This window comes from Grampus griseus (genome assembly GCF_964374135.1).
Source record: "Grampus griseus genome assembly, chromosome: 3".
NCBI classification, from domain to species: domain Eukaryota; kingdom Metazoa; phylum Chordata; class Mammalia; order Artiodactyla; family Delphinidae; genus Grampus; species Grampus griseus.
In genome coordinates, this window is record NC_139019.1 from 11,931,159 (window position 1) to 11,945,176 (window position 14,018).

At 44.6% G+C, this 14,018-nt stretch overlaps 1 protein-coding gene across 1 annotated transcript in view; it reads left to right on the forward strand.

The window, feature by feature from the left end:
• The window catches only part of TRIO (trio Rho guanine nucleotide exchange factor), a gene marked incomplete at its 5' end in the record, with an annotated part of 370,926 nt that overhangs the window by 118,786 nt on the left and 238,122 nt on the right, over positions 1-14,018 (forward strand). Inside the window, one exon of the mRNA XM_082651933.1 lies at positions 10,970-11,044. Coding sequence (XP_082508059.1) covers positions 10,970-11,044 — 75 coding nt within the window. The remainder of the gene's footprint in view (positions 1-10,969; positions 11,045-14,018) is intronic.

The following is a 14,018-nucleotide window of genomic DNA, read 5'->3' on the forward strand; positions in this document are numbered from 1 at the left end:
GGCCCATGCTCCCTGCAGGGGGCTTTGGAGGGTGTGGGATTGGCCTGGGAGCTCAGCAGGCTCCCCGGACCTGAGTGGGCAGAGCAAACGCCCTCTGCTCCAGTCCTGCTCCTCCAGTCCCGGAGGGCCCATCCCGCCTGCCTCTGTTCATCTCCCCAGCCTCCCTCCTATGCCCCCAGGACCACCCCAGCCTGGAGGGCATAGGATCCGACCTGAGAGCCAGGCGGACTTCCCCGGAGATCGGGCAGGGGAAACGCTGGGCCCGCCCTCCCCTGATCCCAGCCCCCAAGGGTCCCTCCAGGCATGGGAAGGCATCCCTCCCCTGCTCTCAGCCACCCCTCAGGGGCACCGGTCCTGTCCGGCCTCCACTTCTCCTCACTCCTCAGTTCCCCCACATCCTACTGGTTCTCTTGGGGGTTCTTCCCGTCTCCTTGGGCGTCAGGGTCCCCCACCCGCATCTGGCAGGCGCCCTAGTTGTGGGGAGATGCCAACACTGAGTCTTCCCACACTGCCTTCTTGACTCCGCCCCCTTCTCATGATTAAAGCAATCACAGTATTACTCTTTGAACATGTTATAGTATTATTCACTTCTGTGCTTTGTGGCTTTAATCCCTATAGCAAGGGGTTCCAACCTTTTCAGAAGGGTCTGGAGCATCCTTTTCTATGTCAGGGACTTAGTTTTAGTGCCAGTGATTGATACAGAATTTCAGTGACAAAAGTAATACTTTTAGATGGCTTTGTGTAATTAATCACAATAGCATCTACATCTTTTTTATAAATAACAGTACCCGTATTTGTAAGGCATATTTATTTGTCCATCAGACTTTGCTTGTTACGTACACATGGTTAAGGCCACTATTTGGTCTAATGTGTGTTTTATTTTGTTTTAGATTATAAGCTTCTTACAATCAGGAACACGTCATTCAGGGGGAACATTTCTAGGGCTTAAGAGAACACCATGTGTAAATGTGTCCTTTATGAATGCCAAGTGATGAAAAACACAGTTCTAAGCTTCATCAGAGGGACTGGCTGGTAGAAAGTTCTTCCATACCTTTCTAGTGAGTTTATGTTGAAATTAAATCCAAATGGAAATAACTTTTCAGTCCTTCAGGTTCAGTTTTGAGTTGTATGGGGTTTGCTTGGCTTGCTGTTTCCCTCACGTCTACTCTGTTTACAGAATCTCGTAATGAAAGCGCTTTGGTGTAACTCGGAATTCTTGGGTGAAGACAGTCCTGAGTGCAAAGGCGCGGGGCCGCAAGACCCGTGTTTTCCTACTTAGAAACCACTTCCCTAGAGTCTTGCATCCCTCTTGGTGGTTGAGGACGTGGTGTTGACTGAAAAAGAACACAAAGTGAGAGCAGTGAGTTTGTTTTATTCAGTGACCTCACCGAGGACTGTAGCCCAGGAGACAGCCCCTCAGATGGCTCTGAGGATCTGCTCCGAAGAGGTAAGGGGGGAGCCGGGATACAGCTGAACTTTTTTGCTGGAAAAACACGTGGTCAAGAATAAAAAGATCACTGCTAATTACAAAGAACAGACATCTGAAGTTAATGATTGCACTGTTTTTCTGTGTGTGGGAAGATGCAGGAATCTGGGCTCCCTGAAATTTTTCCTTAGGTATGCATCTTAACTCTCTAGGGGCTGGTATGTGGTCTATGGAACTCAAAGCCACTCAGTGTCCTTCCCATCACAGAAGCTTTTCATAAATAATTTTTGTATGTGTGTGGCTGGGCAGCAAATAACTTTTAATTACGTTGTGAAAATCCCAGAGTCAAACTTTTCCTGCTTAAAAAATCTGAACGAAGAATATGTAAATGTAATTTTATGTACTAGATGAAGGACTCACTCGTCACCGCAGCCTCCTCGAATGAGTGTTTGGAGCAAGTTGACCACTTTGGACTGGTTGCTGACTGTCTGGGATGAGACGGATACTTGGCTCAGAGCTGCAGGTTGTCAGCTGCCACTTAAAATTTCCAACTGCTTGAAGCGCTCTGAGCCTCGGGGGCTACCTAGCTGGGGATGGAGCCCTTACTGTGACCATAGCACTCTGCTAGGCAGTGAGATGTAGGACCGTCCCATCCCTCGAGGGGCTTCCCTTATCATGGGGCACGCTGATGGGTGTTTAGGTAATTCTAACTGTGCAGTGTGATAAGGGTTCGGGGTGCTGTGGGAGTGCAGGATGGGGCATCTGATCCAGCACTGAGGGGCTCCGCAAGGCTACAGACGGGCTGGGTCTGGCCCGAGCCTTTCTGGAGGAGCTGGGAGGGTGAAGAGTGCGTGCGTGTGCGTGTTCACACGTGTATGTGCATGTTGGGAGGTGCGGGGCGTGTTTCCGGCTGGTAGGGAGCAGTGTGTGTGGAAGTTCAGCCGTGAGCGAGGACGTGTGTTCCCTGCAGGTGATTAGAATTCCTGGAGTGGGTGTGTGGAGAGGGTACTGAGTCGGGGGAACCAGTGAGGCCACAGAGGTAAGTGGACGTCAGGTCTTGAGGGGCTTTGTGCCACATCAGGGAGTTCGGGCTTTATTCGAGGGCATAGAGAAGCCAGTGGTGAATTTTAGGGGAGTGAAACTGTGAGATGGATGTTTAGGAGAGAGTGGCAGAATGGATCAGAGGGAATCATGAATGTCCATTAGGAGACTATTGGAGTCATGCACACGAGGGAGTTGCTGGCCAGTGGACACGGTGCCCCTGGAGTCTGCAGGAATGCGAGGGAGGACGGTGAGGGGCAGGGGCAGCCTGGGTTCCTGGTTCGGTTGGGGTGGGTGGTTTGTGGGACCAGGGGCTGCGCTGGAACCCACACAGTGGGGGGCAGGTCTGGGGGGATGCGGGTGAGTTCGGGGTTAGACGTTTGGTAGAGAAGCCTGTACTATAGGCATGCAGGTGCCCAGTTCATGACCCCTCCTGGCTCCTGCTCGGCAGCCGAGACCAACCATAATCAACTCCCCCCGCCCCGCCCCCTGGCAAGAATCCTACATCTTACAGGACATCTCTTACTTCGATCCCTCTGGCCCTGGTTTTTCCATACTATGTGTTTGCACTGTACAGAACTGACCACTCCTGCTGCTTTGCCAAACACACTGGGTTCAGCAAGGACCCTAGATTGCACTTGATGTTCATACCACCCCCAAATCAGAGCAAATCAGTGTACACTGAGAGAAGTTTTAATACCGTCAATTTATACCACTTCTCTGTAATTGAAAGCCTTTCTGTATGTAATAATCAAAAGATATTTATATAAAGGGAAAGAGTAGAGTTATAATTATCGCTTTATTATCCAAAGCCTTTTATAGCGTTTGATTGTGATGTGCATTTAAAAAAATATACTTGGGTATTAGAATTTTTTCTTTTCTTATTTGGTAGAGGGTAAGGGTACTACCATTTACAGACTGTTTGATGTAATGATTAAACAGGTTTTCTTTTAGCAGTCAATTTTGGTTGATTGCTGTACAGTTGTATCACTGTTATTCATTTGCTACAAACTAAGTTTTTTTGTGTGTGTGTTTTTTTTTGGCTGCGTTGGGTCTTCGTTGCTGTGTGTGGGCTTTCTCTAGTTGCGGTGAGCAGGGGCTACTCTTTGTTGTGGTGTGCAGGCTTCTCATCACGGTGGCTTCTCTTGTTGCGGAGCATGGGCTGTAGGTGCGTGGGCTTCAGTAGTTGGGAAACGTGGGCTCAGTAGTTGTTCACAGGCTTAGTTGCTCCGCGGCATGTGGGATCTTCCCAGACCAGGGATCGAACCCGTGTCCCCTGCATTGGCAGACAGATTCTTAACCACTGTGCCACCAGGGAAGTCCCGCAAAGTAAGTTTTTAAACAGCTTTCCTGAGAGGCTACTTCTTATGTAAAGCAAACCTTATTTGGAGTCTGTCAGCACACAGAACCATATGAATCAAAGTGTGTGTGTGTGTGTGTGTGTGTGTGTGTGTGTGTGTAGTTTAGGGTGAGTGATAGGTCTCAGGGTACAGCCTGGGTGAGCTTTCCCCAGAGGCATCTCCTGACAGGCAGTACAGGCACAAGCACAGACAGATGTCTTCTTTCTCTTGGCATTAGACAAACACGAGGATAAGGTTTCTCTACGCTTGGCCCTGTGCTGGTCCCTGAGGATGCAAAGATGAACGGCACATCTGGGCACATGGTTCTTTTTAGATTTATGAGATTATAGAGTTGCCTTTTATAATATTCCTCCTTTTTTTGACTATTGGAATATTTCCTTTCATTGGTCTATTCCTTATGCTTTTTAATTAACCTCTAACACAGTTACTGTGTAATTAAATCATCAAATGTTAAAAATTCTGCAGATTGTTTCATTACAGTAAAATATATGCAATAGTTAAAAATATTCTTGCTATGGTTTTGCTTTTGTGTTTTTTTTGGTTATTTTGGTTTGTCTTCTATGTTTTGTGCTCAAGACATTAAAAGCCAGAGCTATTTCGAGTTGAAATGCCCTTAAACTGCCTTGAATCAGACAGCTTATGTTGCTTTTTCTTTCTGCAAGGTATGATATTACAGGCTATTGCTTCTAAAATTATGTGAAGGAATAAATCAACCAGTCTGACAGTTATTATAACCATAAAGGAAATAAGTAGAAATTATAATGCTGTACTATGAAACCCCATCCATATTCCTGTGTGGTGGCCTGTGAACATGTTTATATTCTTGATATAAATACTTAATTCACTTTATATGCATTTTATAATCATTTTATAAGTATGGACTGTAGTTACATATTTATGTAAAAATAATATAAGCATTGCATTATGTTTTGATTTTTTCATGTATTAGTAAAGAAGACACGGTACACCACTTAATTTATAACCTTATATCCCCGCCCCCCGCCCCAAACATTTTCAGAGAGGATCCAGGCTAGAGAAATGCTTCCTCCCTACGCAACACTGGTCTCAATGCTTGCCCAACTAAAAGCCTTGATAGCGCAGACATTGTGCCGCGTGCGCGCGCTGCCGCTCCCAGCGATCCGTGACTAATCCCGCAGGCACTGCAGAGAAAGGTCCGGGAGTCGGAACTGCGGACGGCCTGCCTGGAAAGGGTGACGTCACCTCCATCTGCGCGTGCGCGCTGCCGCTGATGGAGAGGCTTAGCCCCCTGCTCTTTGTGCTGTGGGGTGCATGCGCGCGCGTTTCCCCTAAATAAACTAATGAGCAAAATTCGGTAATTACCACCAAGACTCCGTACTAATAGTGACCCTCCAGCTTACTACTTAATGTTGCTTTCCTTTGTTCTTTCAGAACGCTGCTTTCTTTATTACCACATTGTTTATTACTGCTACCACCTGTGTCTTTAGAAGGATGGGAATTTGTTCAGTCTCTCTCACTTTGTCTTCCCATTTAGTAAATACTAACGTAAGATAGCTGACCGGCAAATGAGACCTCTGAAAACGGATGAGCTGCACAGTTTGCCTTGTGGATTGTCCTTTAAGGACAAATCCCAGTGCAGGAGGTGAGGCGGACTGTTGAGAGCAAGGTGCCAGTTCATCTGGTTCAGCTCAAATGGTGAAGAAATGACTTTTTTTTCTTCTAACAAGCACTGTTTTTATTCAATACTTAAAAAAAAAAATTGACTTGTTTAATTTGAGGATTAGGTAACATTTCAAATGGCTAGTATCTGCTGGTAGTCCTGAGAGAAATATGGGAGAAAAAATTAACCTGTGTTTTGGTTTAGAATTTTAAAAATTTGGTTCATTTAAAAACTCATTTGATTTGTTTCATCTTAATTTCTTTTGAAACCAGCTATGGAAAAATGACTGCTGGGATAATGTTTGCTCATTGTAAAAATATTTCTGTGGTGCTTTTGTACTTCTTAAATAAAAAAACCTGGGGGTGGTTGTTCCTTATCTGTTTGTTGATTTTAAAAATTCTGATACCAAGGAAATGACCAAGTGTGGGAGCATTCTGGTCAGCAGTGACTCGCTTCAAAAGGCATTTGTCAGCAGTAACAATACAGCACCTCCTTGTAGGGTCGAGGGGTGACAAACGAGATTGATCTGACCAGTGGGGTATTAGATAGTTGAAGTTTCAGACCATTGATTCAACTAAAAGATTTTACATTGTTGAATAACTTGTGGAATGTTTTCTCTTAGGGCAGAGAGGTTAATTTTCCTCGTTGTAAATATAAGTCATATCGTAGGCCATCTGAGCAATACTGAGCTTATAGGTTAAACGGGAAACAGGAAGTGCTCAGGAACATTGAGGTGCTTGCATGGGGGTTTTGGGCAAGAAGCTGGAGAAGTATGTGCATGTCTTAGTTCGTTCATTCATTCATTCATTCAGCCAACCCATGTTCATTGACCACCCTGTACCTGCCCTGTCCTAGGCAGCTGGGACACAGCAGGGAACAAAAACAGACCCGTCCTCTGGCTGGCAGGCGGATTTAGAGGAAGAGAGAGAAAAACTGTTCTCTTGATGGGCAACATAATGTTAGTCACTTTAGGAAATGTGAATGATTTGGGAGCGGGGGGTTGAAATGTACCTCAGGCTGACAGGTTACTGAACCAAATAGCAATTTGAAAAGTGGTAACAGAATCAATTTTGGCAAGTCATACCATGCTGAACCTGGGGTTTGAGATATTTTTTAATGAATATGTTAAAACCTCTAAATATTCAAATGTGATTGCTTTAGGAAAAGGGGTTATTTGTGTTGACTGAAACCAGGAAGGAGGAAAGAAAATCAGCCACTAACTGCATGTTTATGTTAACAATGATAAAATCAGATTGTTAACCCAAACGCACTTCCCTCAGTAGCGTTCAACAAATATTAACATCAAGATCTAGAGTAATGGCAAATGTTCTGTGAACATTTTTTTCAGATTTGGTTTAAAAGAGCAGTTGTTGACTTCCTTTTTGGACTCCCCTGGAACACACCCTTTGCACCTACGAAGGAGCTGGATGAGCCTCGGCTGACTGCATCCCATGCGCTGTTCACTGTCCCTTGAAGCTAGCCTTTCATTAAAATTCACAGTGGCTTCTTTGTCTCAGCAAAACGTACTTTAAATCGTAACAAGTATCCAGTCCCTCTGCACACTTCAATATAGGCCTGTGTATTTTAAAAAGTATATAATTGGGGCTTCCCTGGTGGCGCAGTGGTTGAGAGTCCGCCTGCCGGGGCAGGGGACACAGGTTCGTGCCCCGGTCCGGGAAGATCCCACATGCCGCGGAGCGGCTGGGCCCGTGAGCCATGGCCGCTGAGCCTGTGCATCCGGAGCCTGTGCTCCGCAACGGGAGAGGCCATGGCAGTGAGAGGCCCGCGTACCGCAAAAAAAAAAAAAAAAAAGTATATGATTGACAAAATGGGTACAAATACATGTCCTCTGACTTTGGCCATTTACCTCTGTTATATAGTTATTGCCTTTCACATTGCTCTTCTTTTTTTGCCCCTTCTCTCCTAGTTTTACTGAAATTCTCTCTGTGCCACCTATTAAGTTTGGTGGCACTTAGCAGTAAAGTGCTGATGACTTCCTAGCTGTGGCACTGATGAGGTCTGTGGTCTCTCAAGTGTCACTCCGAAATGGCATCTGCCAGTCCTTCCCCTCTCCATGAGGGTGGGAGGACAGGTGTATGTTTCGAGGGTAGTTGCTGAGTGTATCCTTTTGTTCCAAAGTGTAGGTCCCACAGCTAGATCCTTTAATGTATGAGGAAGCAGCACAGTAGTTGTTGTCCTACCTGTCATGTAATCTAGAATCACTGGAATAGCACAGAAGCCATTTATTTGTAATTTTTTTGTAGTCATGCACTCTGTTTTCATAAATAGCTCTTCAGGGCATGGAACAGAATCTGCCATTAGATCTGAGGACATTTCATGGCTGAGTTCTTGCTTTTTATTGAAAGTTACGTGATATATTTAATCTAGCTTTAGTATGTGTACAGGCTTCCGCAGTCCTTTGCCTGTTGGGTGTGTCTTTTAAAAATGGAAACGAGGTTAAACAGTACTTAGGTGAGCGCCTAATAATAGCCACAAACTCAGTTTCTTTGTGTGGTTAGTTTTATGTTTCTTTCTTTCATTGTTTGTTTCTCTATTTTCTTTTATGTTTTAGACGTTTTCATTGTCAATTTTAATAAAATCAGCATGTCTTTTTTTCTGTGCCATATTCAACAAAAATTACAGTAAAACTATTTAGAATTTATATTCTAGTCTATGTTCAGACATGTACGTATATCATAATAGAAGTTAAACACATTTTCACACCAGTTTAGCCATTGATTCATGTGCCTTTCTTCTTCTGGAAAAACTGTTGAGTCTCAATTTAGGGGAGATTGTCATTGTTTTGTTTCCTTCACTTTGTTTTCATATCAGTATGATATTCTTCCGGTGGGGTGACCTGGAACATGGCAGCTCTAAATGGCATCATTCACTCCATCAAGGTTATTAATAAACAGATGTAGTTCAGAGTCGGTGGGACTTGTCAAGAATGCTTTGGAATTCCGTAAGTCACACAGGCTTCTCTTGAGGTCCCCGAACTGGAATGGGGACATTCTCTTTGTCGAGGGCTGTGTGAGAGGCAGCTCCTGCTTCTGCAGTGTGGGAATCCAGGACTGCAGTGGTAGTGGCAGCTCTCTGAGGGCTCTGCTGTGTCCCGGCCGGGGCACGTGTGCGCACGGCTATGGGGGGACGGTGGGAAGTGTGCGTTTTCTTGTCTGGTGGCAGTGGAAGGGGATCCTCTTTTCAAATCCCGGTAGATGGGGGTCCACAGCTATGGCTTCCTTCTTCCTAGTATTCTGGTATTTGATCTGCCTCCTCATTGCCTGGGTCCGTTCGTGCTGCTTACAGAACCTTCCATCCTGTGCCTTTGCTCTCTAGGTGTTCATGAGCTTGTCTCTGCAAAGGCCGCTGTGGTGCCTGATTCCTCTTTGCATTTGCCCCGCTGCCATCCATGTCCGCCTCAGTTGGAAGTGGGATGTCATCAATCTTTGTAGACGCATGCGGTGAATAATTACCCAATGACAGGCAATGAACTGCTGAGATGACATTGCATCCATTCAAGAGTTTTGAAGGAACCTTAAGGATGAAATTGCAGAGCCCTTGGCTCTTGTTTTGCCTTTTATAAATAGCCAGTGTTCTAAAAGCCTGGTGGGTTGGTCCACAAGGCATGGTGTATTGGAAAGCAAAATGGCCTGGTGATCTGGAGGCCTGCGTTCTGTGTTGAGCCATTTCACAACCAGCTGGGTAGTGCCGCTAAGCCCTTGGACCTCAGGGTCCTCGTCAGGATGTGTTTGCTGTGGTCTTTGCACAGAAGTCTCTGGTGATCGTCAGTGTCGTGGTTAGATCCTGTTAAACTGGGTTCTTTGTGCACGTGTAGGTATTCTGTGGACAGGATTGTTATTAATCTACTCATTCTTTGTTTCTGTGAATGATACATTGCGGAGACTAGATTCTGTTGGATTCCTCCAGAATGTGCTGGTTTTGTTGCTGTTCGGGTGCTTGTTTCAGCAGGCTGGACCCTGCAGCGGGCAGCCACTCCAGCCTCGGGTCAGGTCCGTAGCCTTAGCCTGGAGCTGGGGCTGCTTGGAGCTTGCCCTGAACATGCAAGCGCGGGGGACAGCCAGAGGTTTGGGCCAAGTTTATGTACAGAATTTGGGTCTCCCCTTCTCTTTTGCACGATTTCTTATCTTGATTACAGCTGCTGAGGTTGCCCTGAGCTGTGTCCCGACTTGTTTTAGCAGCTCCAGGTGGCTTAGGCTGGGCCCTGCCCTCAGGCTGAAAGCCGTTATAAAGTCACTTCCTTTTTCCTGGTGGCTCTCCCTGCTTTTGGTCACTCTCCTGTGCCTTGAGACAGTCGGTTTTTGTAGGTTTAATCTGTGCCAGGGCTGGTCCGCAGGAACTGCTCAGGCTCAGAAGCGGAAGCTCCAGTCACGTACCTAGAGCACTTTTTTTGCTGCTAATTCCAGGTCTATGCCTTGCATTGGTTATTTGTTACCAAACTCACATTTTTGGATCCTTTCCTTGTACTATTTTGGCAAAAACAAACAGGAAAATAGGGATGGGGCAGCTCTCTTTAATTCTTTCTAGAGATTGCTCTGCCATGAACGATAGTTACTTGTTTTGATGAGTATGGCCAGCATCCTGAACCTGGACTTCCCCTGGTAGAGACCTCCAAGAGAAAAATGCCGAGGCGTTATTACCAGTATGAACATTTCTGACCCCAGAGTCCCATGTGGGCATTCGCCCTGGAGAGCTGGGCCGGTCGTGTTTGGGCTGCCAGAGTTCCCTTTGCGGAGATGGGTCCTGGCCTGGCCTGAAGTGCCCGCCGCGTGCTTCCTTGCCACACTGTTTCCACTGGGCCTTCTACGATGTTCGGGGCGTGGGGAGAGTTGGTTTGATGTGAGGAGAGGGATCTGGGCCACCCAGTGAAGTGGGTGACACCAGGCCATCTTACACGTTCGCCAGTGACATTCCTCCAGGGGCGCCTGCCCCAGAAAGCCTGGAAGGACAGCGCCAAGTGGGAGCTGTGGCCAGTCCCCAGCTGTTTATAATCCTGCTCTCCTCCCTGACGCTGTTTATGTTTAACTGGATTCCGAGATAGGATGAGGCTCTGAGCTCCCCCTAGAGGTTTTAGTGTGCCATGAATCGCAGTTTTAAAACAACCATGTTGCTGCTTTATTTGCCAGTGTTTATGTTAAATCTGTGGAATTAAAATGAAGATTTTTGAAACAATCTGGACTGATTTCAAATCCCGTCTTTTTGGGACCAAACCTTTCTTTAAAACCAGAAATGATCGAGAGCTTGCTTGGTATGGGAGCCTCTGGGTCTGGGTCTGCAAATCATTCTTCCACATTGAAATAGAAGGTATTCCTGTGATCAGAGACTTTCCTTCATAGAATTCAGATGTTTTCAAATGATGATATTTCTCAAGTTGATTTAATGGGTGTGAAGAAAGCAGCTGCGTTGGCATTGAGATTGGGTGGTTAGGAAATTAAATGACACTCAAGCAACCCGCTAATTTTATTTTCTCCTTATGTATTTCAGGGTTTCGAAAAAACGATGAAATGAAAGCTATGGATGTTTTGCCAATTTTAAAGGAAAAAGTTGCATACCTTTCAGGTAAAGTTTAACTTTCTAATCTGCTCTATTGTTCCTTCTGAGTGCTTCGATACAATGTCAGAGTCTGAAATACTAAACTATACACTAGCTCACCTGTCACAACGTAAAAGCATTGGCATTTCGATGGATTTTTAACTGCTTATTCTTGTAGTGTGGTCCTGAGAAATGAGTGCCCAAAGGGTTTTCTTCTAGCTGGCAGGCACATCATAGGTCAGATAGCATCGGTGATTAAAATATATTCGTGATTAAAATATGTTCGTGTCTGTCATTCAACAAACATTTGACAGTTAAGTAAAAATGATTTTTTTAAAATTAGAGTATAATTGCTTTACAATGTTGTGTTAGTTTCTGCTGTACAGTGAAGTGAATCAGCTATACATATACCTATATCCCCTCCCCCGCCACATCCCACCCACCTGGGTCATCACAGAGCACCGAGCTGAGCTCCCTGTGCTGTGCCGCAGGTTCCCACTAGCTATCTGTTTTACACACGGTAGTGTATATATGTCAAACCTAATCTCCCAGTTCATCCCACCCTCCTCTTTCTCCCATGTCCACACGTCCGTTCTCTACGTCTGCATTTCTGTTCCTGCCCTGGAAATGGGTTCAACTTTTCTAGATTCCACATATATGCGTTAATACACAATATTTGTTTTTCTCTTTCTGACTTACTTCACTCTGTATGACAGACTCTGGGTCCATCCACGTCTCTACAAATGACCCCATTTCGTTTCTTTTTATGGCTGAGTAATATTCCATTATATGTATGTACCACATCTTCTTTATCCATTTCTCTGTCTAGGGACATTTTATCCATTCCTCTGTCGAGGGACATTTAGGTTGCTTCCCTGTCCTGGCTGTTGTCAATAGTGCTGCAGTGAACACTGGAGTACATGTGCAGTTTGAATTACGGTTTTCTCAGGGTATATGCCCACCATCTCAGCAGAAGTGGTGGGAATGAGACCATATGTAGATGTGTCCTGAATTCCTTGCCTCTCTTTCTGGCGCTCTGGTCCTGGAATTCCTAGAACCCATGTCATGGACCTGGAAAGCCCTGGTCGTCTCTGCCAGCCGGTCCTCCACTTAACTCCTGGCCCTTCTGCAGCGTGGGGACAGACTGGACCGGTCTCCCAGGCTCTGGGGCACTCACCTGCCCTCTCCTCTGCACACAGAGGGTCAGCTTGGGGGCTTTTCTGGCTGTCTCCTCGGGGGTTCCTTCCTCCATGAACAGAACAGCCATTGGGTATCATACCTTTTTAGCACCAGTTCACTTGTTACAGAACAAAGGTTTGCAGGAGTTTTCTGCTGTGTAATAGCAGAAAGTAAATCTGTGGACTGTCACGTGCTTTTAGACAGTCTTCCTGGATGTGTTTCCCTTGATAAATTTTTATCTTTCACAAACAGGCATGCTATGCTGATCTCATGTCTCCTCTTGAACACGTTTTATTTTAAATTTGTGGCACAGCTAGCTCCTTTTACGTGTTCTGTGTGTCCTTTAAGCATGTGGGATGGCTATATATTTAGGATGCAGCTTCCTGTGGCTTTTTCGCTAGTCTCATCTCGCTTTGTGTCCAGTGGTGTTTCTTGCCTCCTGTTGACCACTGTTTGATGACTTTGCTGAAGTAAATCTAATTCAAGGTGACTTTGAGAGGTTAATAGAAGACTAAGTTCATGAAAAGGAGAAGGTGCTTTAGATTGTTGCAAAAACAGGGTAAAGAAATGAAAGGGGAAAAAAGGCCCTCCTGGCTTCTAATACACTGTTTTCAAATTAGCATTTGCTCCTTTCTAATCATTTACTGACAAACTGCAAAATATAGACTCATGCCAATTTCATGAACCTCCTGACTAGTTCACAGGTGGATTTTAAAGTGAAAGCCTCTAAAATATTACAGGCTTTCTTTTGTAAGAAAGGCTGAAAGGAAGCTGATCTCGCACGTTCATCAGGTTTTGTTTTAAAGTTTGGCTCTGTGATGAGGGCACGTGCTCCTTCGGTCCCTTCTTTTGTTCCTAAACCTCGTCACTGCGCTTTCTTCTCTTATTATGCTTGTGATGGGTAGGTGAAGAACAGTAGAAGATTGAGTGATAATTGTTATATGTACTCACTCTTTTTTTAAAAAAAAATAGTGGAGCATAGTTGATTAACAATGGTGAATTGGTTTCAGGCGTACAGCAGAGTCATTCAGTTATACATATACATGTATCTATTCTTTTTCAAATTCTTTTCCCATTTAGGTTATTACAGAATATTGAGCAGCATTCCCTGTGCTATACAGTAGGTCCTTGTTGGTTATTTATTTTAAATATAGCAGTGTGTATGTGTACATATTCACTCTGTTCTTAAGCATTTAATACAGAATATATTAATAGATGGTGTTTCTATTTAAGTTACTGTCAAAACTAAACTATTTCTCTTTCAACTAATCCAGTAAAATCAATCTTTCAGAGTTTATCGTGAATCTTTGCTAAAACCTTAAATTCTGCAGGGTTAATTAAAGTTGGATGTCTTTAGTGGGGAGGGAAGTTTTGCATTGCAACAAATCAGTCCAGAACCATTTTTAGAGATGGTAGGACTTCTACCAGCTGGGTTAGCAAAATGCAGTTAGTAGGGGACACCACAGTTTCATAGTATTTCCTAATCTGTGGCCAGAATTGGCCAGTTAAAGCAGCATGAGGTCCTTGCTGATTCCCTTAGGCTTGCTGTTATCTTGTTTAGGAAGGGAAAAGGAAAAAAAAATCATTAAATTAAAAACAAATTGATTACTTATGTGGTAAATGTTTTTTTAAATTTCAGTGAAGGAGTAAACTTCTGAAACATTTTTACCTCTGATCCTGTTTTTTCTTTTTTCTTGAGATAAAATTCACATACCATAAATCCACCTTTTATTTTTTATTTATTTTTTAGATTTATTTTTTAAATCCCCCTTTTAAAAGTGTACAGCCTAGTAGATTTTAGTGTATTCGCAAGGTTGTGGAA